This window comes from Lygodium microphyllum, chromosome 15 (assembly GCF_053477565.2).
Source record: "Lygodium microphyllum isolate KBCC chromosome 15, Lygodium_microphyllum_v1.1.10, whole genome shotgun sequence".
Taxonomy (NCBI): Eukaryota; Viridiplantae; Streptophyta; class Polypodiopsida; order Schizaeales; family Lygodiaceae; genus Lygodium; species Lygodium microphyllum.
This window is the reverse complement of record NC_141149.1, coordinates 132,956,570-132,982,367: the sequence shown is the minus strand read 5'-3', so window position 1 is coordinate 132,982,367 and position 25,798 is coordinate 132,956,570. Positions and strand designations below refer to the sequence as shown.

At 49.1% G+C, this 25,798-nt stretch overlaps 1 protein-coding gene across 7 annotated transcripts in view; it reads left to right on the top strand.

The window, feature by feature from the left end:
- The window catches only part of LOC148025090 (uncharacterized), a 157,142-nt gene extending 131,597 nt beyond the window's left edge, over positions 1–25,545 (top strand). For 2 of the 7 annotated variants that reach the window (XM_087694791.1, XM_087694793.1), the window contains 3 exons: positions 24,155–24,390; positions 24,718–24,937; positions 25,061–25,378. In XM_087694791.1, coding sequence (XP_087550917.1) covers positions 24,155–24,390; positions 24,718–24,937; positions 25,061–25,141 — 537 coding nt within the window. In that variant the 3' untranslated portion in view covers positions 25,142–25,378. The other 5 variants (XR_015693400.1, XM_087694790.1, XM_087694795.1 and 2 more) reach the window with 5 other exon arrangements.
- The last annotated feature ends 253 nt before the right edge of the window (positions 25,546–25,798 follow it).

The following is a 25,798-nucleotide window of genomic DNA, read 5'->3' as shown; positions in this document are numbered from 1 at the left end:
AAGCCATGCTTCATCAAAACTGACCAAGTGGTGTAGTTTGACTTGTTGAAACAAGTCTTGTCATTAAATGCATGCTTGACAGATGAGGAACTAGAACCATGAGGTGTCTGGAAAGATGGATAGATGGGATAAGCTGGAGGATAAGATGGTGGTGGTGAATAAAAAGTAGAAAGGAGTAAAGGTGGATAGGCAAAAATAGGCTGTTGATGTCCAATGAGTGCCAATTGCTGCGGAGGTACTGAAACGAACATAGGTCCATATGATACCATAGATGTAGGTGGAGGTATCCAAATGTCAGGTAGGGCACTATAGAATGATCGGAGGGTCTACCAGGTAATGCCATAGAGGCAAACTGCGATACCAAATGATCCACAGTTGACTATGTTTGGGATTCACTCCCAGTTGGATAGGCCGAAAGTGTGTGTGGGAGATCGAGCCTCTAACACAGGTACACCACCCGAAAATGGGTATGTAGAGGTCCTAAAGGCTATGCCTAAATGTGCAGAACCCCTTGTTGTGGTGTGTGGTGAATAATGTGGTGTACTTAATGGAAGTGGAAAGGAAGGGTTAATGAAAGATGAGGGAGGGGTGCCTGGGAGCCCAAAATGGATTTATGATGGATGTTTTTGTGGAAAACATCATTGGTTACTTTTTTCCATTAAATGCACTAGATGAAGATGCACCTACTCCATATTGACCATGAGAAATAAAATCATTTGAAGGAAAAGGAAGGGTAGGAATACTTACAAGTTCTTCTTGTAGCTTCTCACCTAGTTTTGAGCTCACGAAGAAATACCTGTCTTCCTCATTACTCACAAACCAATGCTTATAATGAAGAGTCCCTTCTTGATGAGCATCTCCCAATCCAAGAGAAAATATAGAATTAATTGGCATAGAATCTGAAATAGTAAGGTTCGTACTTGGCATTGGAGAAAAATAGTACTAGGAAAGTGATGTGTAATTTGAGCCAAGATCCACTTGTGGATGGCTCGTCCATAGTGGAGATTTCGAAGGTCCTGTAAGATCATTACTTTTGTGCACTGAATCTAAAGGAGAAAACTCGGGCTTACCTTCAACCTCCTATTGAGCCCTATGCATAAGGATGAGATCATACTGAGCAGTAAAAATTTTATATAGTCTGTGGACTCCATGGTAGTCCGATGGTTCTCTGCCCATGTCAGATCAAGTAGTAGCAAGCTGGGAGGCCCACTCCCAATTGTTTTTGTTCATATTTGGCTGTGGAGATTGGAGCCGTGTTGTGAATGTGTTTGAAGTCATGTGACCCTTCAATTGTTCTTGCTTTCACAAATGAACTTTCCAATCAAAGGCCAAGGTTTCTCAAAGAGTACCTAGCTCTAATACCGTATAAAGAAATGCTTTAAATGCAAAAATCATAAAACCAATTGTAGGACAAAGCACAGACCGATAAACTCAGAACAGAGTTAAGGTTAGGGTTACTCAGAGATAGTGAACACAATGAATAACAAAGTGAATGAATAATGAATATATACCACTCATGTAGCAAATACACTATGTAGTGAATACTGAACCTTAAACTCTCGTATCTTTGGGATCAAGGCAGAGGTTATGAGCTATACAGTGTGTCGTACTCTAAACGGATCCCAAATTGTAGCAAAGGTAGCCTCCGAGTATTGAACTCCAACAAACGCAGTCAAGGAAGGTTGGAACAGATGCAGACAGCAGTACAGGAGAGAGAAATACTAGAAACGCAAATACCTGAGGAGAGAGAAAATCTGCACAACAGTTGTTAGATGCAAACGTAGCAGAAAGTGGTGAGAGAATGTTAGGGCCGCAGGCAGAAAACCAAAACACAGCATTCAGAGGAGAGAGAAGATGATGGCAAGAGCTACTAGCTGATGATGATAGCAACCAGGTGATGGTGACAGCTGCTATAACTGTAGGTGACAGTACAACTCCTAGAACTTGGCGACAGCTGCAAACATGCGAGAAAGGCTAGAACTAGGTGCCAGATGGTAGCAGGTGGATGGTGGAGGCTCTGACCGCGATGTCCTCAGCGAACGGGGTGTGGGCAACAAAGTTACGCCTTCTGAAACCTGAAAAAACGAGATTGAGGGACAGTGGTGGGCTACATGCATATTTATAGAAAGTTTAGGGCACCGAAATTAGGGTTTTGCATGTGGGACATAGTAACTCTCTAGGATTGTGTTTCTTTTTAAAATAAGAGGTTTCTTCATTAATTAAGCATGTTTTGGGGCTGTTTAAGTTAGGCTAATGCATTTTTAGCTCGACAAGGACAATTGGCTGGTTTTTCTCTTCCCTTTAGCCAACATATTGTGGGCAAATCATTAGCAAATGACACTTTTATGATTCTCAAAGCAAAGCAAGATAACCTCAACAAGGCATTGGACATATAGACTCTTTTTGGATAGGCTTCTTCTCTTCACACCAATGCAGCCAAATCCTCCCTCATTAATTGTACTGAATCAGATTTGTAGTCTTTACAATGGCAAGGTATGGTGATTCGCCATGGCAATGTTGTGAGGCATTTGTGCTACCCCTTGGGCATCAATTTTCAGTCCAAGCGATTGGTGCAATGGATTTCCTAGAAGTTGAAGACCAAGTTTCTTTTTTGGAAATCGTGCCTAGCCTTTCCATGTCTTCCTTAAAGTGGCATAGTCCATCGTACTTCCCATGCTCCCTTACTTTTTGCTGCTTGTGGCTTGGATTATCTCTATCTTGAAAGTTCTTATTGGACACATTCATTTTATGCTATGGAAAAAGGATACTTTGCACCTTAGTATCTCATGGATCTTTTGGAGCCATGTTTGCTCTCCTAAAAGTATGGGTGGTGGGGCTATTGTGGATGTGCATGCTCACATGGTTGCTCTTCGATGGTCTCTTTTTCATGCCATGTGCACTAATCGACACCCTTGGGTTTTTGTTGTCCATTTCTTTTTGGAAGAATGGGGTGTGGTTCATGGTAATACGACCATTCGGGGTTCTTGATGGCATGTTCTTAATCATTATGCCCCTTTTTCCTTTTCTTCGTCTTTCCTAGTGACTTAGTTGGTTTGCTCCTGGAAGTTTTTTCTGCAAGTAAAATGTGGCTAAATATATTACTCAAAAGGCTGATTACAACAGAGTGCTCATGCTCAACAGACTAGTTGGAGCTGATGCAAATCACAATACATCATGTATACAAGACTCTCAAGGCGGTTTGGGGGGGATGGGGGCAAGAAGCCATGGAGGGGGGGTTATCTGGGGTTGCCTGCCTGCATCATGAAGAATAGGTCCTGGCTGCCCCAAGTGCGCAGAAAGTGAAAATGGAGCTCCGCACGTGCTCGAGACTCGCCTTGCACCTGGTCCCACCGGCTGCAGAGGGAATGGATGATGGAAGTCCAAAGCTCTATCAAAGTCGCCTCTACTGAAAGGCTCTCCCGGTCAAAAACCTCATGACAGCGTGCTTTCTAGATGTGCCATCCTGTAAGACTTCCTATGATCTCCCATAACTCTGAGCAGTTTGCTGTGGGCTCCAGTACTTGGCGGCTGGGTAAAGCCTCCAAGCCGACCACTGCGCAAGACCCAGCTTCAATGATAAAAATTGTGTCTTGCATCCCGGCCTCATAGAAAAGGTGACGGCCCTAGCTGACTGCTTGCTAGCAAAAACCCCCCCACAAGATACATCCAAGGTTTTTTTTTTTGCAAATAAAGTGTGGCTAATTATATTACTTCAGAAAAAACTTGAATACAAAGTACTCATTCTCAACAGACTAGCTGGAGTTGATGCAGAGTCACAGATATGCCAAGTATACAAGCCTCTCAGGGTGGTCTAGGGGGGATGGGGGCAAGAAGCCATGGAGGGGGGGTGTATCGCCATTTGGGGCTGCCTGCCTGCATCATGAAAAACGGGTCCTGGCCGCCCTAAGTGCGCATGAAATGAAAGCGGAGCTCTTGACGAGCTCGAGACTTGCCCTCTTGCACCTGGTCCCATTGGCCGCGAAGGGAGTGGATGATGGAGGTCTAGAGCTCTACCAGAGTCACTTGTACTTTGAAAGTCTCTCCCCACCAAAAACATCCTGACACCGCACCTTCCAAATGTGCCATCCAGTAAGACTCCCTACGATCTCCCATACCTCAGAGCAGTCTACTGTGGGCTCTAGTACCTGGCGGATGGGTAGGGCCTCCAAGCCAACCACTGCGCATGACCCAACCTCAATAATGAATATCGTGTTGCGCATCCCAGCCTCATATAGAAGGTGACGGCCCTGGCTGATTGCTTGCCAGTAGAAAGCCCCCCATGAGATGCATCGCTGGGTGCTACATGGCGGAGAATGCAGCATGCTCCTCTCCATACAAGCTGCGCCACCTCACATGACCAAAGGCAGTGCTTTGGAGTTTCCAGAAGCTGCTGTGTGCACTGTTTAGAATCTCCATTCTTCTGCATCTGGGCTAACCAACTCCCCACCACCAAGCCTCCATGTTCCAACAATCATAAGAAATATGATATCCTCCTCGGCTTCTGGCTATCCCATAGGCGGCGCTAGAAAGTATCCATGATGCTCTGCTCTGCCCAATACTTGCTGCACGATGGCACCCAGTCCATGTCCTCGTGCATCAATACGTGTCTGCCAATCCTGGCTGTGTACTCTAGGAACCTTGGTGGCTTCTTGGCAACGCGGGCCATAGCCACTCTCCCGGATCCCACTCTAGCTCATTAAGTGGCCTGCCCTCCCATATCTAGAGGTGCCACTCCCGGAGATCCTCCCAGAATACATAAGGGTCTAGCTGCCATGTCTTCCCTTGGAAGCCAACCACCCGAATCCTCCTCCATGAAAGGACAACTATCCCCTCATCCTGCTGCCCTCTATCAAGGACCAGATGCCCCCCCTCCTGCATGGTGAGGAAAGTCCCATGTGGGGTGCCGCCCACTCTACTTGCCACCTGTAGGGGGAACCTTGTTGGTGAAAACCTAGCGGCCCATACCTCTGCGGGCTCTACCGGCTCTCATATCAAGTGGGCAAGCCACTCCTGAGGTATTTTTGCATCAATCACCCTTCTTCTCAACTCAACTCCTGTCTAGCAACCTGATGCCCGTTGCATCACCTCCTCGTCCATCTTGTACACCTCCTTCCATATCCTGATGGTACGAGCCGGGCCGGCCTCCCAACCAGCCCAATGGATGTGGGGGTGCTCACCAATCTGTACCCCATCCCGATCTTTGACCTGGGGGAACCAGATCACCGCGTGGCGGTCTATCTCTTCCTGGCAGCCTGGGGGGCTCTAAATTAGGGCCTTACGGAGGCCTTGCCACACACGAAGTAGGCTGTATAGACAAGGGGATCTGGGGGGCATAATCTGGGCTGTTGTGAAGATCCATCTCAAGGGCGGCCTCCAATCACAGCCAAGCCTCTGTCTACACTCCTAGAGACCCTCCTACAATACGACCTTCCAGGTCTGCCGTCTTGGTGTGAGACGGTGGACTACTAGCTTGCCCAAAAGGGCCAGACTCTGAAACTCTGGTTCTATGATCCCAAGCCCTCCCTCTGACCGATGCTAGATGATGGTCGCCCAGGCCACCTTGGCCGGGGAGTCTCTGGAACTATCTCACCCGGCCCAAACGAAATTCCGCACTAGGTGGCGAAGCTAAACTATATAGGACGAGGAGAAACACCAACACGAGGCGATGTACCAAGCCGTTGCTAGGAGGACTTGGTTAACCACCAGGGCTTGGCTCGCTAGGGAAAGGCGAGGAGTACTCCAGTGGGTCAGCTTTCTCCGAAGAGAGTCGAGGACTGGAAGAAACTATTGGGTAGGAGTGATATCAAGTCCCACTTGGAACCCTAGGTATTGGATAGTCTGGCCTCTACACACCCATCTAAATCCGAAGTGGATGCCCCACTCCATGCTGGAGTCCAGGTTTGTGAGGAAACCAACCGACTTTCGCCAATTGATTTTCGCTCCCGTTGCAGGGCAAAACACCTTGAGAGCTAGTCTCACTCTCTCCAGCATCAGCTCATCGTCCTCTATGTAGAGTGCTGTATCATCTGTATACTTTGAGTCTAACAGCTTTATCTCCTCTCTCACCGGAGGTCGGAGGCCATGTAACCTACTCACACGTGACCTGAGGAAGTGAGACATCGCCTCTGCAAAGAGTAGGAATAGATACGGGGCCAGAGGCCAGCTCTACTAGACCGATCTCTCTAGCTGAAACTCCTCCCCTTGCCTGCCACCTATGAGAACCTGTTGGTAGCCGATCTGTAAAGTGCGGAGACCCCGCGGATCCATGCCTGGGGGAAGCACAACCTCACCATGGGGCCCTCTAAGAAGTCCTAGTCAAACCTATCATAGGCTTTCTCGAAGTCCAGGAGTAGTACTGCCAATCCCTGACCACTGTGCTGGGTCCACTCCGTCACCTCAACGAAGGTGAAGACATTGTCTAGGATGCTTCTATCCTAGACGAAGCCTGTCAATGTGTCATGAATGATGTCTAGAAACAGAGGGCGGAGTAGCCTACCAATCATCTTTTTCAGTTCCTTATAGGCGACTGACAACAGGGTGATTGGTCTCCAGTGGGATAACTCCAACCGGTCTCCCCCTTTGGGGAGGAGACTGATAAGACTTGCCAAAAGACTCCCTCGCATCCATCCTGAACTAAAGATCTCCTAGAAGGCCAGCAGTAAGGGGTCCTTCACCACCTCCCAGTAGGTAGTGAAGAAGGCCATCCTCTCCTAGGCATTTCTGCCTGTGTATGGAAAGCCTTCTCTAGTTCCTTCTCTGTGAAGGAGTCTAGGAGGGAGCGTTCCATCTCCTCTGTGACGAGGGACGGGATGTGATCCCAGACTTCTTGTCTACATCGTTGTTCTCTGGCTGAGGCTGTCTCCTGCTACTGGAAGAGGCCTTTGTAGTAGTCAGTGGCAATCTCCATCACCTCGTCTAGGCTAGAGCGAATCCTCCCATATTGATCCTGAAGACTGCATATTTGCTCTCCTAAGGTGCGGGGCTGATGCACTTGGAAAAACTCCCTGTACATCGTGTCCTCCTTCCACACCCAAAAGGCTGTTGAGGTGAGGAATGAGAACTCCGAGTGCTTGTCCTCTAGGCTAGCGAGGGCAGCTCATGCTCACACCTCCTGTGCATGAAGGATAGGATCCCCTAGTGCCTCCTGTAGTAATCTGTGCGTGGCTGCTAGGTCCCGTCAGAGTGCTCTCTTCTCCTCCCAACTCCGCTGCCTGGCTTATAGGGCTGTCTCCTAGCAGATACTGCTCGACTCCGCTAGGACCTCTACAACCTCCTCTGCGATCTAGTCCCTCTTGCCCCACTCCCTAATCCAAATCTGCTCAATCAATCTGTTTACCTCCTCCCTCCTGTAGATCAAGTCAATGATCCGACAGGATCGTGTGTCTAGGGTAGAGGCTGAGGCATCAAGTGTCAGGAGAACCGGGCAGTGATCGGACAAAGAAATGCCAGCCAACTGCCCTACTTGGCCGTCGCGAGAGCATCCCCACTCTCCCACATAAAACCTGTCGAGCCACTCCAACAAACTTCTGCCTAGCTGCTTGTATCCCCAAGAGAAGTCCAACGACCTCTCCCTCGTGTGGAAAGCTGGGTCTCTCCAAGCATCGCATGCTCCTACTGCCAGTAGGAAGATTTCCCATGCCTCCTGCTCCTCCTAGCCATGCCCTGGTAGTTTTTTCCTTTGCCTTGTTGGTCCCTTAAGGCCTCGAGGTTGTTGAAGTCTCCTCCAACAATCCAGGAGTCCAGCTCTAGGAGAGTTGTTGCGATCTCCACCTAGAACATGCTGCATGCCCTAACCTCAGTAGGGGCATAGACATTGAGGACTCCAAGGCACGAGTCCCCAATATCCAATGTGATCCATAGAACCCTCCCTGGCACAATCATCTCGTGGTCCCATACACAAGCAGTGAGACTCGGGCCAATAGAGGTGCATACATCTCCACTCCTGCGGTGGGGACCGATGGTGTGCTCCTAGTAAGTGTGTGAATTGCGTGGGAGTACCTTCTCTACCCGCTAGGCCTGGGCAGGAGTGAGCTTGTGCTCTTGCAAAAGTAAGATGTTGATTCGTCGGGCTAGCTACAGCTCATGCCGAACAATCAACTTCCTGGAATCACGTGCTCCACTGTAGTGGAGGCTGTTCACATATCAGGATGCAAGATGTAAACTCATAGGGAAACTTGTGACCGACCGAACATGCATTTATTCAGTATGGAAGCTGTTGACAAAGAAGAGCTATGGGGCATGCGGATACACTTTGCTGTCAGCCTGAATGGTGAGTTCCATTCCTCCATGGTAGACCATGGGGGTGATGGATGCACCTAGTGGTACCACCAGGGCATCTATCAGCCAGACTGATAGGCGTGACTTTGTACATTGGTAGAAACTGGTGATGGATGCACCTGGTGGTACCACCAGGGCATCTATCAGCCAGGCTGAGAGGCGTGACTTTGTACACTGGTAGAAACAGGCCGTGTGTGCCAGAGGCCACTCAATCATATCCATCGGAGCTCTCTAGTGCAGAGGGTGTTGTGTATTCCAAGAACCTCAGTGGCTTCTTGGCGACTGCAGTGGCCGGCTATAGCCAATTTCCAGGGTCCCACTCCAGCTCATCAAGTGGCATGCTCTCCCATATCCAGAGGCACCACTCTCGGAACTCCTCCCAGAGCACATAAGGGTCCAGACGTCAAGTCTTCCCTTGGAGACCAACCACACGAATCCTCCTCCAAGGAAGGACAATGATTTCCTCATCTTGTTGCCCTCTATCAAGGACCAAACGGCCCCCATCCTGCACGGTGAAGAAAATCCCGTAGGGGGCGCCGCTCACTCTACCTGTCACTTGTAGCAGGACACCACTGAAGGGATCGCTGAGTCAATCTCCCTCCTCCTCACCTCATCTCCTGGCTCACAACTTGATGCCCGCTGCAACACTTGATCCACCAACCTGTACACCTCCTGCCACGTCCTGATAGTACGAGTAGGGCTAGCCTCCCATCCAGCCCACTGGATGTAGGGGCGCTTGCCAATCAATATCCCATCCTGATCTTTAACCTAGGGGTTCCAGGCAACCGGCTAGTGGTCTATCTCCTCCTGGCATCCTGGGGACCTTTGAATTAGGGCCTTGCGGAGGCCCTACCACACATGAAGTAGGTTGCGGAGGAAGGAAGATCTGGGTGGCGTGATCTGGGCAGTTGTGAAGATCCATCTCAAGGATGGCCTCCAACTACCACCAAGCCTCAGTCTACACTCCTGGAGACCCTCGTGCAAAAGGACTTTCTAGGTCTGCCCTCTTGGTGTGAGCCCATGGACTACTAGCTTGCCCAAAAGGACCAGGCTCTCGAAATCTGGGTCTATGATCCCAAGCCCTCCCTCAGATGATGGTCGCCCATGCCACCTTGGCCCAAGAATCCTTGGAACAGTTTGAGCCAGCTCAAAGAAAATTCTGCACTGGGCGACAAAGCTAAACCACACAAGACGAGAAGCACCAACACGAGGCAATGTACCAAGCTGTCGCTAGGAGGACCTGGTTGGCCATCAAGGCTTGGCCTGCTAAGGAAAGGTGGACAGTGCTCCGATAGGTCAGCTTCCGCCTGATAGATTCGAGAACTAGAAGAAACTGTTGGGCACGAGTGATGTCGAGCCCCACCTAGAACCCTACATATCAGATGGTTTGTTTTTCCCCTGCACACCTATTTGAACCCCAAGTGGATGCCCCACTCCGTGCTAGAGTCTGGGTCTGTAAGAAAACCAACTGATTTTCACCGGTTGATTTTCCCTCCAGCTACAATGCAAAACACCTCCAGAGCTAGTCTCACTCTCTCCCACATCAGCTCATCATCCTCTATATCCAGGGCGGTATCATCTGCATACTCTGAATCTAACACCTTCATCTCCTCTCTCACCAGAAATCAAAGGCCATATAGCCCACTCACATGTGATCGGAGGAAGTAGGACATTGCCTCCACAAAGAGTAAGAACAGATACGGGCAAGAGGACAGCCCTGCCCGACAAATCTCTCTAGCCGAAACTCCTCCCCCCTCCTGCCACCTATGAGAACCTTGCTAGTGGCCGATCTCTAAAATGCAGAAACCCCACATATCCATGCCTGGGGGAAGACCAACCTCACCATGGTGCCTTCTAAGAAGTCCCACTGAACCCTGTCATAGGCCTTCTCGAAGTCCAGGAGAAGTATAGTCAATCCTTGACCACTGTGCTGGGCCCAGTCGGTCACATTGAAGAAGGTGAAAACATTGTCTAGGATGCTCCTATCTTGGACAAAACCTGCCTCTATGTCATGAATGATGTTTGGAAGTATGAGGCGGAGTCGCCTACAGATCATCTTGGCTAGTGCCTTATAGGCCACTGACAACAAGGTGATTGGTCTCCACTGGGATAGCTTCAACCTGTCTCCCCCTTCGGGGAGGAGACTCACAAGACCTGCCGATAGGCTCCCTAGCATCCATCCTAAGCTGAAAATCTCTTGAAAGGCAAGTAGTAGAGGGTCCTTCACAACCTTCCAGAAGGTAGTGAATAAGGCCTTAGAAAGATCACATCCTCACCCGGGCATTTCTGCCCATCTTGTGCATGGAAAGCCTCTGCTAATTCCTTCCCCGTGAAGTGGTCTAGGAGGGAACGGCCCATCTCCTTTGTGACAAGGGATGGAGTGCAGTCCTAGACCTGCTGTCTACAATGTTGTCCTCTTGCTGAGACTGCCTCCTGCTGAAAAAAGTGTCTGCAGTAGTTAGTGGCAATCTCCATCACCTCATTTGGGCTAGAGCGAGTCCTCCCATACTAATCACGGAGGCTGCAAATCTGATCTCTTGAGGTTTGAGGCTGATGTGCCTAAAAAAATTCCATGCACATTGTGTCCCCCTTCCATGCCCAAAAAGGCTGCTGAGGTACAGAAGGAAAACTCCGAGCACTTGTCCTTGAGACCGACAATGGCTCCTCGTGTGCGCACCTCGTGCGTGTGGAGAGCGAGATCCCCTAGTGCCTCCTATAGTAGTTTCTGCGTGGCTGCTAGGTCTCGCGGGAGTGCTCTCTCCTCCTCCCAGCTCTACTGCCTAGCCTATAGGGCTGCCTCCTGGCAGATCTTGCTCGACTCCGCTAAGACCTCTACAACCTCTGCGATTTTGTACCTCCTGTCCCACTCCCTAGTCCAGAGCTGCTCAATCTACATCCTCACCTTCTCCCTCCTATAGATCGAGTTAGGGATTCGACAGAGGGATTCGACAGGATCGAGTTTCAAGGGCTGAAGTTGGAGCATCAAGTGTGAGGAGAACCGGGCAGTGATCAGACAAGGTAGTGCCAGCCAATTGCCCTACGTGGCCTCCTTGAGAGCACCCCCTCCCACATAAAATGAGTCCAATCGTTCCAAGAGAGCTCTGCCCGATCGCCCATATCCCCAAGAGAAGTCCAATGACCTCTCCCTCCTGTGAAAAGCTGGGACCCGCTAGGCATCATGTGCTCCTACCGCGAGAAGGAAGACTTCCCATGCCTCCTGCTTCTCCCCTACCATACCCTCGTAGTCTCTGCCTCTGCCTTGTTGTTCCTCTAAGGCTTCTAGGTTGTTGAAGTCTCCTCCAACAATCCAAGAGTCCACCTCTGAAAGTCCTACTGCAATCTCCATCCAGAACCTGGTGCGTGCCCTAACCTCGGTAGGAGCGTAGACATTGAGGACTCTAACGCACGAGTCCCCCATGTCCAATCTGATCCATAGGACCCTTCCTTCAACAATCGTCCCGTGGTCACGCACACAGGCGGTAAGCCTTAGGCCAATAGAGGTGCATACGCCTCCACTCCTGCCGTGGGCACCGATGGAGTTCTCCCAGTAGGTGTGTGAGTTGCTTGGAAGTACCTTCCCTACCCGATGGGCCTGGGCAGGGGTGAGCTTGTGTTCCTGCAAATGTAAGATGTCGATCCATCCGGCAAGGGCAGACTGCAACTCTTGCTGAACAATCAACTTCTTGGAACCACGTGCCCCAATGTAGTGGACGCTATTCACATTCTAGGATGCTAGGTGTAAACTCATAGGGAAGCCTGTGACTGACCGAACAAGCATTTGTTCGGTGTGGAAGTTGTTGATGAAGAAGAAGAGCTATGGGTCATGCAAATGCACTTTGCCGCAGGCTTGGAAGGTGAACTCCATTCCCCCATGGTGGCTCTTGAGTGGACCATGGGAGTAATAGATGCTCCAGGAGGTACCACTAAGGCATCTATCAGCCAGGCTAAGAGGCGTGACTCTGTACATTGGTAGAAGTGGGCAGCCTGTGCGAGGGGCCACTCAATCACATCCATCGGTGCTCTCCACTATGGAGGGGCTCGAAAAATAATGCTCAGATGTGGGACCTTGGCTCTAGCCCACCAGTTAATGTCCATCATGCACCTTGGCCACACTACTGGGAAAAGAGTGCTAGTCCTTCTCCCATCCACTGGGAGATGTGGTCTGCAACCTGGCCCTTCACCTCCTCCTCTATTTGTGTCATCATCTAGTCTCTTGAATGAGAGGTCTGAAAGAAGAAAGCATAGTTTGGTCCATCCAGTGGTGCTAGTAAATGGACCTTGCCGCTCCTTGACTTGTGGACCATGAAGATCCCCACCTCTAGAGGTAGTGGAAACTCTCCGCGCTCCGCAACTCTCAAGTAGGACCACGAACAACTGTAGAAGAACTCTTGTGGGAGCAGCCGTGCCTGTCTAGGGAAAGTGTGACAGGCGGCTAGATCAAATGAGCTAGTGATTGTGTACGGGTGGGGGGGGCAAAGGCTGCTAGTAAGGAGAAGATATAGGAGTATGAGGCTCATAACCCCCTATGGGAAGGGGGGGGGGATAGGTGGGGGGGTCACATGTATTGGGTGAGGATTAAGGGGATTGATCGGCGGGGGAGATGGTGGGGAGGAGGAAGATCGAGGGATGGTGGGGTGATCGGAGGTAGGAGGCGGGTGTTGGGGGGAGGGGGGCGAGTGGCCCTGGAAGGGGAAGGTTGTGGGATAGGGTCGGGGGGGAGGGGGGGTGATCAATGAGGAGGGGGTGGGTGCAGGGGCTATGGGATCTCAGGTGGGGTAATTTGTGACACCTCCGTGGTTGGTGGAGGTGGAGGTTTGTGATCCTGCTGGGTGGGATGAGCTTGGGGGTGCTACGGGGTGCTTTGCCAGGGATCCGTTGCTGGCCCTCTAGCTCTCTGCTACCATGGCTATGTTTGAGGGGTTGACTGAGGCCCCCCTTGCCATCTCCCTCTTTGTTGTCACTGGACCCATGTAAAACCATCAGCATCCACCTGTGGGCCTGTTAACGGAGCCGCATTGACTCCGAAGTGCGTGCAATTTGCTACCTGATGCCCAAAGTCATGACATCGTAGGCACTTCCTTGGTTGCCCAATCACAATAACCTGCTGCCTCTGAAGGAGTGTTTGCTTGCCTCAATCTCCAGAAACTTAGGTATGTTCTTTGTATCTTTTATAGGCACCCGTACCTTCGAGAATCTTGCAGCTGTCACTACATCCATGAAGGACTGTGCCGAAGAGAGGTTCAAAGTTCTCCACTAACTGACAATACTCTACCGCTAGTCCGGGGAATAGTAGGGTGACCAGGTGTCTAAGAAGCCTATTGTGGAGCGGGAATTCCTCCACTATGAAGCCACTATAGCAAGAAACCATATAGATGACCCCCTTCGTGGAGGCATAAGGTGAGCTATCCACTAGCTCACGGGCTGCGTCCGCAGAGGTGAGTCGAACCATGAAGATCCCTTGACCCATGAGAATTGCCTCTGCAATCTGCGCTATGCCAATGCGTAGCATGGAGTGAAGCCAATCCCAAAGTTGGGCCCTGGATGGGGAGTGTCCTACGACCTAACCAAAGATTGTTGTTTCTTTCAGATCCAGCTTTGTGGCACGGACGGTTGAGAGTTGTTCCTCAAAAAGGATGATGCGCAAGGTGTTTGACTAGGGGGCACTCACAGAATGCATCAGCATCTGACCAGAGGTTTCCATTGTGCGATGACTACCAATCAAGCTGTTGTGCTACCAAGGGAGGGGATGTTGCTGTAGACGGAGGGAGCAACTGGGGGGGGGGGGGGGGGGGCAAGGAGGGGCAGATGTGTGGTTTTCTAGCGGGGGAGGGGGGCACAACACACCATGAGATGGTAGGAGGAAGAGACGGGAGTAGTGCGGGGGGCCCTACAGGATGGGGGGCTGCAGGGCGAGGGAGGCGGGGGCCGCGCGGGGGCCTGACGTGTGTGGGGCGGGGAGGGATCGCCTTGCAGGAGGGGGAAGCAGAGTGCGCCGCGGGGTGACAAGGTGGGAGGAACGGGGGGGGAGCGCGGGGGCGTGATGGCAGCAGCAGCAGCGTGATGGGAGGAACCTTGCTCTCCAATTATCATTGGCTGGAATTGCTCCTGGAAGTTAGTTTTTTGAAAGGCTTAGTGGCATCTTGCAGAGGATCGCTTGGTCGCAAATTCTTTTCAGATGGAATTGTTGGCCATGTCCAAGTTGCTTTTATGGGATGGAAAATAAGAGGATCATCCTAAATTTAATCGTATAGCATGCCGAGACTTACCTTTTATTTTTGATGCAACTCTGGTGAGTCACAGGGGGTTGATGTCGTTCCATACTGGCAGGAGGCTTTTTCAGAGCCCTTTAGGATAGAGGGACTTGTAGGACCAGCTTTTAATGGCATTGCAACCCAGGGAGCAGTTCCCTGCCCTTGATTTGGATCGTCCATGGCAGGATTGGGACCTTGCAACTCGACTCCATCTGGAAAATGCTTCGGCTAATCAAGTGTATCACCTTATGATGAAGAACCACCATTGGTTGGCCACCAAGGCCAATATTGTTTGGGGCTTGCATAAATCTCACACTCGGTGGAAAATGACTGTCATGGAGGGTTGGATTAACAAGACACTTTATAAATGTAAAGTCTTCCTCTGATGCATGATGGATGGTGGGCTTCCTCTTGCCGTGGCACTTGCAAAATGCTGAATTTCCAATGGCTACTTCTTTTTCTATCTCATCAGTTTGGAATCTTCTCGCCATTGTTTTCTTTTGTGCCCTTTGGCTCGGAAAATTTGGACCCTTTTGTCAGATATTTGGAGGGCTGTATTTGGCATGTCACTGCACCTCTTTGATTGGGTGTTTGCTTGGCCCAAACACCCCACTCCGGCAGAGTTACATATGAAGATTTTGTTTCCTTTTCTCGATTTCTAGGGTTGATGGCATGATTGGATTACTGGGAATGCTTTTGATTCCATGTCTAGTGTTCAGAGACTGAAAGGTCTCCTGCATTGGCAGCTGGATCTTATTCAGCACACTGATATTCTTTCCAAGAGGACTTGGTCCCTTGGCATATGGCAATTTCTGCTGCCTCTTTGCTGTGATTTTCTTTTATTTATTTTTTTGCAAATAAAGTGTGGCTAATTATATTACTTTAGAAAAAAACCTGAATACAAAGAACTGCTCATGTTCAATAGACCAAGCTGAAGCTGGCGAGAGTCACAGATACATCATATATACAAGCCTCTCAAGGTGGTCTAGGGGGGATAGGGGCAAGAAGCCATGGAAGGGGGGTGTATCACCATCTGGGGCTACCTCCCTGCATCACGAAGAACAGGTCCTAGCCGCCCCAAGTACGCATGAAATGACCTCGGAGCTCCTGACGAGCCCTGGACTCGCCCTGCAGTTATCCCATCGGCCTCGAAGGGAGTGGATGATGGAGGTCTAGAGCTCTGCTAAGGTCGCCTGTGCTGAAAGTCTCTCTCTGCCAAAAGCCACCTGACACCGTGCCTTCCAGATATGCCAACCAGTAAGACTCCCTATGATTTCCCATACCTCAGAGCACTCTGCTATGGGCTCCAGTACCTGGACGATGGGTAGAGCCTCTAAACCCACCATTGCGCACGACCTTGCCTCAATAATGAATATCCTATCCTGCATCCGGGCCTCGTACAGAAGGTGATGGCCTTGGCTGACTGCTTGCCAACAGAAAGCATCCCAAGAGGTACATCCAAGGTTGGAGCACTCTGCTATGGGCTCCAGTACCTGGACGATGGGTAGAGCCTCTAAACCCACCATTGCGCATGACCTTGCCTCAATAATGAATATCCTATCCTGCATCCGGGCCTCGTACAGAAGGTGACGGCCTTGGCTGACTGCTTGCCAACAGAAAGCATCCCAAGAGGTACATCCAAGGTTGGATGCTATGCGGCGCAAGATGCGGCATACTCCTCTCCACACGAGCTGTGCCGCCTCACACGACCACAGGCAGTGCTTTGGGGTTTCCATAGACTACTGTGTGTAGCACTTACAAACTCCCTCCTGCATCTAGGCAAGCTAGCTTCCCACCGCCAAACCTCCATGTGCCACCAGCCATAAAAAATACGATACCCTCCTCGGCCTCCAGCTGTCCCATAGGCGGCGCCAGAAGGTCCGTCGGAACGACTTTGTGATGCTGTGCTCTGCTTAGTGCCTGCTACGTGATGGTGCCCAATCCAAGTCCTCCTGCATCAGTACGTGTCTGCCTATCCTGGCGGTGTACTCCAGGAACCTCGGTGGCTTCTTGGCGATCGTAGTGGCAGGCCAAAGCCACTCTCCCGGATCCCACTCCAGCTCATCAATTGGCCTTCCTTCCCAAATTTAGAGGCCCCACTCCCTGAGCTCCTGCCAAAAGACCAAAGGGTCTAGCCGCCATGTCTTCCCCTGAAGGCCAACCACCCGGATCCTCTTCCATGAAAGGACAGCTATCCCCTCTTCCTGCTGCCCTGTGTCAAGAGCTAGACGCCTCCCCTCCTGCACTGTGAAAAAGGTCCCAGGTGGAGTGCCACCCACTCTTCCTACCACCTGTAGGGGATGCCTGCTGGTGAAAACCTAGTGGCCCATAGCTTCCCAGGCTCTATCGGCTCTCGGATCGGGGGAGCAAGCCACTCCTAAGGTATCGCTGCGTCTATCTCCCTTCTCCTCAGCTCCACTCCTCGTTGGCAGCTTGATCCTTGCTTTAGCACCTCCTCGTCCGCCATCTTGTACACCTCCTGCCATGTCCTAATGGTACGAGCTAGGCCAACCTCCCAACCAGCCCACTGGATGTGGGGGTGCTCGCCAATCTGTGCCCCTTCTCAGTCCTTGACCTGGGGGTTCCAAATCACCGGCTGACGGGGTCTATCTCCTCCTGGCAGCCTGGGGGGACTTTGGATTAGGGCCTTATGGAGGCCTTGCCACACGCGGAGCAAGCTGCATGGGAAGGGTGATCTGGGGGGGGTGATCTGTGCTGACGTGAAGATCCATCTCAGGGACGGCCTCCACTCAGTGCCAAGCCTCGGTCTATAGTCCTGAAGACCCTTCTGCAATAGGACCTTCCAGGTTTGCCCTACCTATGTGGGGCCACAGACAACTAGCTTGCCCAGGAAGGCCATACTCTGATACTTTGGGTCTATGATCCCAAGCCCTCCCTCCGACCGATGTCGTATAATGGTCGCCCATGCCACCTTGGTCCTAGAATCCCTGGAGCTGTTTGACCCGGACCAAAGGAAATTCCACACTAGGCCGCAAAGCTACATTACGCAGGAGGAGGAGAAGCACCAACATGAGGTGATGTACCAGGCCGTCGCTAGGAGGATCCGGTTAACTACTGGGGATCGGCCGGCTAGTGAGAGGCGAGCGGTTCTCTAGTAGGTCAGCTTCCTCCGAATAGAATCGAGGACTAGAAGAAACTGCTGGGCGGGAGTGATGTCGAGTCCCACCTGGAACCCTAGGTACCAGATGGTTTGTCCTCTGCTCACCCATCTAAATCCTAGGTGGATGCCCCACTCTATGCTAGAGTCCGGGCATGTGAGGAAACCAACCAACTTTTGCCAGTTGATTTTTGCTCCCGTTGTAGAACAGAATACCTCAAGAGCCAACCTCACTCTCTCCAGCATCAACTCATTGTCCTCTATGTAGAGCGTTGTATCATCTGCATACTCTGAGTCTAACAACTCGGTCTCCTCTCTTACTGGAAGTCGAGGGCCACGTAAACCGTTCACACATGACTTGAGGAAGTGAGATATCGCCTCTGCAAAGAGAAGGAACAGGTACAGGGCCAGAAAGCAGCCCTGTCGGACCGATCTCTCTAGCCGAAACTCCTCCCCTCACCTCCCTCCTATGAGAACCTTGCTGGTGGCCAATCTATAAAGTGCGGAGACCCCGAAAATCCAAGCCTGGGGGAAACCCATCCTCACCATGGTGCCCTCTAGGAAATCCCAGTCCACCCTGTCGTAGGCCTTCTCAAAATCCAAGAGTAGTACGGCCAGTCTCTGCCCACTGTACTGGGCCCACTCTGTCACCTCAAAGAAGGTGAATACATTGTCCAGGATGCTCCTATCCTGGACATATCCTGCCTGTGTGTCATGGATGAGGTCTAGAAGCAAGGGGCGTAGTTGCCTACCAATCATCTTTGCCAGTGCCTTATAGGCCACTAACAATAAGGTGAACGGTCTCCATTGGGAAAGCTCCTACCGGTCTCCCTCTTTGGGGAGAAGATTGATAAGGCCTGCTGATAGACTCCCTGGCATTTGTCGTGAAGTGAAAATCACCTGAAAGGCCATCACTAGGGGGTCCTTCACCACTTTCCAGAAGGTAGTGAAGAAAGCCTTAGAGAGGCCATTCTCTCCTGGGCATTTTTGCCCGTCCTGTGTATGGAAAGCCTCCTCTAGTTCCTTCTCTGTGAAGGGGGCTAGGAGGGAGCGTCCCTTCTCTATGACGAGGGATGGAATGTTATCCCAGACCTGCTATCTACATCGCTGTCCTCTAGCTAAGGCTGTCTTCTGCTAGAAGAGGCTACTATAGTAGTCGGTGGCAATCTTCATCACCTCATTTGGGCTAGAACGGGTCCTCCCATACTGATCTTGGAGGTTGCGCATTTGATCTCTTGATATGCGAGGCTGGTGCACTTGAAAAAACACCCCGCACATCGTGTCCCCCTTCCGTGCCCAGAAAGGTATTGAGGTGCGGAAAGAGAACTCAGAGCGCTTGTCCTCTAGGCCAGCAATGGCTGCTCGCACATGCACCTCCTGTGCGTGGAGAGTGGGATCCCTTGGTGCCTCTTGTAATAATCTCTGCGTAGCTGCAAGGTTCTATCGGAGTGTTCTCTCCTCCTCCCAGTGGCTTTGCTGCTTGGCCTATATGGTTGCCTCAGATTTTGCTCGACTTAGCTAGGGCCTCTGCAACCTCCTTTGTGATCTGGCCCCTCTTGCCCTACTCTCTGGTTCAAATCTGCTCTATTTGTCTCATCACCTCCTCCCTCCTGTAGATCGAGTTAGGGATTTGACAAGATCGTGTATCTAGGGCAGATGTTGGGGGAATCTAGTGTCAGGAGAACCAGGAAATGATCGGACAACGTGGTGCCCGCCAACTGCCCAATCTCGCCTCCTCGAGAGCCGCCCCACTCTCCCACATAAAACCTGTCCAACCGCTCCAGTAGGACTCCACCTAGCCGCCTGTATCCCCAAGAGAAGTCCAGTGGCCTCTTCCTCCTGTGGAAGGTAGGGTCCCTCCAGGCATCACGTGCTCCTACTGCCAGTAGAAACACCTCCCATGCCTCCTGCTCGTCCCTGACCATGCCCTCGTAGTTTCTTGCTTTGCCCTGCTGGTCCTCCAAAGCTTCCAGGTTGTTGAAGTCTCCTCCAAAAATCCAGGAGTCCACGTTTGGGAGTCCTTTCGCGATCTCCACCCAGAACTTGTTGCGTGCCCTAACCTCCATAGGGGCATAGATATTAAGGACTCCAAGGCACGAGTCCCCAATATCCAATCTAATCCATAGCACCCTCCCTTCCACTATCGTCCCGTGGTCTCGAACACAAGTGGTAAGACTCCGACCAATAGAGGTGCATACGCCTCCACTCCTACCGTGGGCGCCTATGGCGTGCTCATAGTAAGTGTGCGAGCTGCCTGGGAGTACCTTCCCTACCCACTGGGCCTAGGTGGGGGTGAGCTTGTGCTCTTGTAGAATGCTGTGATTTTCATGCTCTTTTAGTCATGTGACTTTCTATAATCTTGTAGTTAGTTGATATGATATAAATCACTCATTCAGAGAGAGAAAGAAAGAAAGAAAGAAAGAAAGATATATTAACGTCTACGTAAGGCCAATGTGACCTATGAGACAAAATCCGTAGTACATCCATGTCTAATGTCATCTCATGAGTAAGGTAAAGATAACATTACAAATAAGTGGGTGGCCTATGAAACAATACTGAAAATAACTATATGATGGGACTATACTAGCGTTGAACCATGTGTAGTGTTGTTCCATCGATAGAAAAGAAGGAAAGGAAAGGAGAATCAGATCTGAGAGGAGAGAGAGAGAGAGAGAGAGAGAGAGAGAGAGAGAGAGAGAGAGAGAGAGCTTTCTTTCGCGCCTTGCATGCTTCTCGTGCTCGAGAAAATATGACCAGACTCCAGGATTCAGAAGGTCGCATGGTCACTGATCCGCACACCATTGTCGATATGTTCAAGAATTATTTTCGGGACCTTCTTGGTTCTTCTTCCTCGCCTTCTGACCAGGTTACATATGCACGTTCAGTCTTCTATGATCTGGTCCACCATTAGGTTCCACTTGATATGCGAGCTACTTTGGAGGCAGATATTTGTGAGGAGGAGATTATGGATGTTTTGTTACATCTGCCTAAGGATAAAAGCCCTGGTTGGGATGGTCTCACCAATGAATTCTTTGAGAGCTCGGCTACCCAACTGGTGAAGCCATTGGTGGCTATGTTTCAGCAGGTTTGGGAAACGGGGGTCATGCCTTCCTCATGGAAAGAAGGCCTTATCAAAATGCTTCCAAAGGTTCCTTCACCATCAATGTTGCAACAGTGGAGACCAATTTCATTGATGGGCTCGCTGTATAAAATCTTTTCCAAAGTCTTGGCGAATCGGCTCCACAAGCACCTTCCAGCTATTGTGCATCCTCTTCAATATGGTTTCATTAAGGGCCGCAACATTCTGGATAATATCTTAAATATGCAAATGGCCATTGACTATGCAAGGCACTCTAGTCAGGAAGTGGTATTGATTCAATTGGATCTGGAAAAGGCCTTTGACTATTTAGACTGGTCTTTCATTGCTGAACTTATGTCTACTATGGGTTTTGGTACGCGGATGTCCCGATTGATCTACACCATTAGTGCTGAGGCTTCTTCGTGTGTTATGCTCAATGGTGGGGTTACAGAGCCATTTGTCCTTGCATGCGCGGTGAGATAGGGTTGCCCTTTGAGTCCTCTCTTCTTTGCCCTGGCGACCCACCTGGTTCTTTCAATGTTATCTTCAATGGCAGCTTCTGATCAGCTGGCCGGATTGTCTCTTCCTTTGGGGCAGCACTTCATTAGCCAATCTTTGGCTGATGATAGCTTTATGATTTTGCGTGCAGACAAGGACAACATTCGCAAGGCATTGGATGTTTGGACACTCTTTGGTCATGCTTCGGGTCTTCACATCGATGCCTTCAAATCTGCCATTCTCAGCTGCATGGAGTCGGATTTACAGTCATTGGGCTGGCAGGGTTAGGTTGTTCCCCGTGGCTCCATTGTCAGGCATCTTGGGTACTTTGGGTGTTGATGTTTGGCCAAAGCAACTACTAGAGTGGATTTCGCAGAAACTGGCAGCTAAGTTTATGTATTGGAAGTCGCAAGCATGGCCCTTCCATGTCCGCCTCAAAGTGGCGCAGACAATTATGCTGCCAATGCTCACATATTTCTTGCCATTGCTGCCTTGGACTCCTACTACTTTGAAGGCTCTCACTCGCCCTATTCGTTTCATGTTATGGAAGAAGGATTCATTGCACGTAGGTATTTTGTGGATTTCGTGATCACATACATGTACCCCCAAACGCCTGGGTGGTGGGGCTATTTTGGATGCTGAAACTCATATGCTGGCTCTTTGTTGGTCTCTTTTTTGTGCTATGTGCGTGGATCATCACCCGTGGACCATTATAGCCCGTTATTTTCGGGAGGACAGCGGGCTTCGGCATGGCAATACACAAATTTAGGGCTCCTGGTGGCATGTCCTTAATGCAGACTCTCGGTTTTCCAGCCCCTCCTCTTCTCTGTTATTGCATTTGGTCGGCTCCTGGAAAGTGGTGCTCCAAAAGGCGAGTTGGCATCCAGCGGAGGACCGCTTGCATACTAACTCCTTTCAACTAGAATTGTTGGGGGTGTGACTTCAGTTGCGGATGCCACCCTTGCCAGTCGTAATGTCTTCGCATCGTTTCGTACGCCCAAGAGACTTTTCAGAATCCCGCGTGGATACCATGACTTATGGGAGCAGCTTTTGTTGGTACTTTAGGGTAGGCAACATTTTTCTACCCTTGCGGTGGATCGTCCTTGGCAGGACTGGGACGTTGCAGGCCGGTTGAGTCTGGAAAAGGCCTCTGCTAATCAGGTGTATCATCTTCTGATTAAAGATCATCAATGGCTGGGTGTTAAAGCTAATACTGTATGGGGATTGCGGAAATCTCAGTCATGGTGGAAGGCAACTGTGATGGAGGGCTGGTTGAATAAGACACCGTTCAAATGTAAGGTCTTTCTTTGGCGGGTGATGATTGGTGGTCTTCCTCTTGCCTCGGCCCTTTCCAAGCGTCGAATCTCGAATGGCAATTGTTTCTTCTGTACCACTACTGTGGAATCGGCCCGGCATCGATTTATTTCTTGCCCGCTCACCAAGTCGATCTAGTCGCTCTTGTCACAGGTTTGGCGTATAGTGGTGGGGTCCTCTCTAACCCCTTTCAATTGGGTTTTGGTGCGGCCAAAATACCCCACACCGCCACAGTTGCATATGAAGATCTTGTTCCACTTTTTCAGATTCTGGGGATGCTGGCACAATTGGACCACTCGGAATGCCTTTCTTTTTGATTCCGCCTCTAATGTACCGAAACACATTGCCCAGCTTAAAGGTCTCTTGCATTGGTAGTTAGATCTCATTCGGCACTCGGACTTGCTCCCTCGGGAGGACTTGCTTCCTTGGCATATGGCAATTTCCTCTGGGTCTTTGCCATGACTTGTGTAACTTTTTTGTGGCTTAGTACCGGGATCTTACACACGTTGGCTTAGAGCCCTCGTGTATCTTGTAATCATGAAAACTTGTTACCTTTTTTTCGTAATTAATACAATTACCTTTTATGGAAAAAAAAAAAGAGAGAGAGCTGTGTTTGGAGCGTGCCTTGATAATCAAATTTGTCGAAATCAACGATAATGGAGGGTTGGATCAATAAAACACCCTTTAAATGGGAAGCATTTCTTTGGTGAATGGTGGTGGTTAGCCTTCCCTTTGCTTCAGCTGTTTCTCGACAGAATATCTCTAATGGCTCTTGCTTCTTCTGCAGTAAAAGCGTGTAGACTTCTTGCCATAGGTTTATCTCCTGTCCAGTGGTGAGAAGTATTTGGTCCCTTTCATTTGACATTTGGTGCCGTGTGGTGGGACCTATTATGTGTCTTCATGATTGGGTGTTTAACAAGCCTAAATTTTCAAATCCTGTGCAGCCACACGTGAAGATCATGTTTCACTTCTTGCACTTCTGGGGTTTTTGGCATAACTGGACCACCTGGAATGCTGTTATTTGTTATTCCCATTCTGGTGTGCAAAGCCATACTGTTCGATGAGATGAGGCCTTCATTGGCAGCTTGATGTTGTGCAGCATGCTCCCCTCTGGTGATTTAGTCTCATGGCATATGGCAGTTTCTTCCATTCCTCTGCCGTCTTTTTAGTCTGTTTGTGACTTTTGTACTTCTTCACTAATTAATACAATTACCCTTAACTGAAAAAAAAACGAAACGAAAAAGACAGCCCTTCTTGGTATACATAATTTCTTTGGGAATAGAAAATTTACCTCAATATCAGCCGCAACTTGCATTTTGGCGTATCCCTGTTATTCATTTGGTGTGTCCCATTTACCCACTCTTTATGATAGATAGCTCAGCCAGAGAAACTACTCTTGGTGATAAGAGCTACCACGAGAGAAAAGGAATATAAGACATTGTTTATTTTTAATTCTTTTTATGAATCTATCCATATTGGTGGGAAATAAATCAAGGATTTTTACCCTCTTTTAGTTACAAAACACAAACAACTTTTATAAGACAGGATTCTTTTTTTTATGTCATTTTGTTTTGAAATCCTACATTTTGTAGCTGATATCTTTAATTTTGGGTGCAGTCTATAAAGACATTCTGTGAAAGCTTGGATGAGTTCAAATGGAACTATGGTGTAGCTAAAGCTTCAATTGGAGACTATCAAGCAGCAGTAGAAATTCTCTCTCAGATTTGTTCAGAAAAGATAACAGAAGACTATCATTACCATGCGTGGTTATCACACTGTCTGATTATGGATGGCAGGGCTCATGTTGCATGGGATAGATATCTTCAAGTGGAGGCCTCAGATGAGTCGTTCAGGTTATTGAGTTTTGACCTTGATTTCATGACTTCTATAATTGTTCATATTTATTGCCTTTCTGGAATACTAGTTGTGCTTCACATTCATAGCTATATCCTGGCATAATATACATAGATTACCTAAATGCTTGCAAGAACATCTGTTAGGGATTTTGCAACATGGAGCAGTGGTATCTAGCACACAAGCTTTCACTATATTAATATTTATCTTCAAGGGTTTGGTTTATCTAATCTTCTTTAAGTGCATATGCTAGTTTTTTCTTTGTTGCCATCATAGGCAACATCCTATTTAGCTATAATGTGAAAGGTTTTGAATATCACATGCAGCTTACTGCAGTTAATAGCCAATGAATGCTACAAAACTGGTCAGTTTCTATATGCAGCCAAAGCATTTGACATATTAGTGAGATCACATGCATTGCAAGAGCATTGGGAAGGCCTACGTGGAGCTTGTGTTGGTGTTTTCCAAAACAGTATTGCAAGAAAAGAACCTGATGATAATCTTATAGAGATTCTTGATCTGCTCCGGGGTTTAGACATTCCTCAGGTGATTCTACTGCTTAATTCATTGTCATTATTTTTTGTTCAAACATCAGTTCTTTCTGTTACTTACAGAAAGTTGAAATCCTTTTAGGTTCCATCCTTACATTCTAACCATGACAATATACAGGCTGAATACATCTCTAACATCATCCAAAAACTGGGTGTGTGTGACTATTGGCCTTCAAGAATCACACATTCTTCTATATGACATAAGCTCCAGAGTCTTGATTTGTAGAACTGAAGATGCATACCATGATTCAACTCTGATAAACATACATTAGAGTAAGGGAGAGATTCACACCAGAGAGGTGGTGTCATCTTGATGCCCTATAAAGGCCAGAAATGTTATTATTGTAAACATTTACCTTCATTTTCTTGGCTGTTCTTTGATTCTGTATGAAAATGCTGCTGCAATGATTTGAATATGTTTAATTTATTCTTTTGTATTTTGTCTTGGCAGAGCGCAAATGCTTGTTATCATATGCAAAAAATGTCAGGAGGATCTTTTTTGGGATTCAGAGTTCTTCCCTTGGCTAGTGGTTGCTTAAATTCAATTCCCATCCAAATTTTATGGCAAATACTGTTTGATATTGTGAGAGGCATCGGTGTCTAAATGGGAAATATTTAAAATGATTCATTTTTATTAGATTATTCTAAAAGCTCAGATGTATTGCAAGTTGTCTCTCACTTTTTCTGATATGGTTTTATGCATTAATCACAAAAAAGTACAAGATTACATGATTACAAGATGCAGGATGGCTCTAGGCCATCGTGCGTAAAATCTGAGACATCACAATCAAAGCACAAAGGAAGTAGAGTGACTAGAGGGGGTAGAAGAAATTGCAGTGCGCCAAGAGAGCAAATC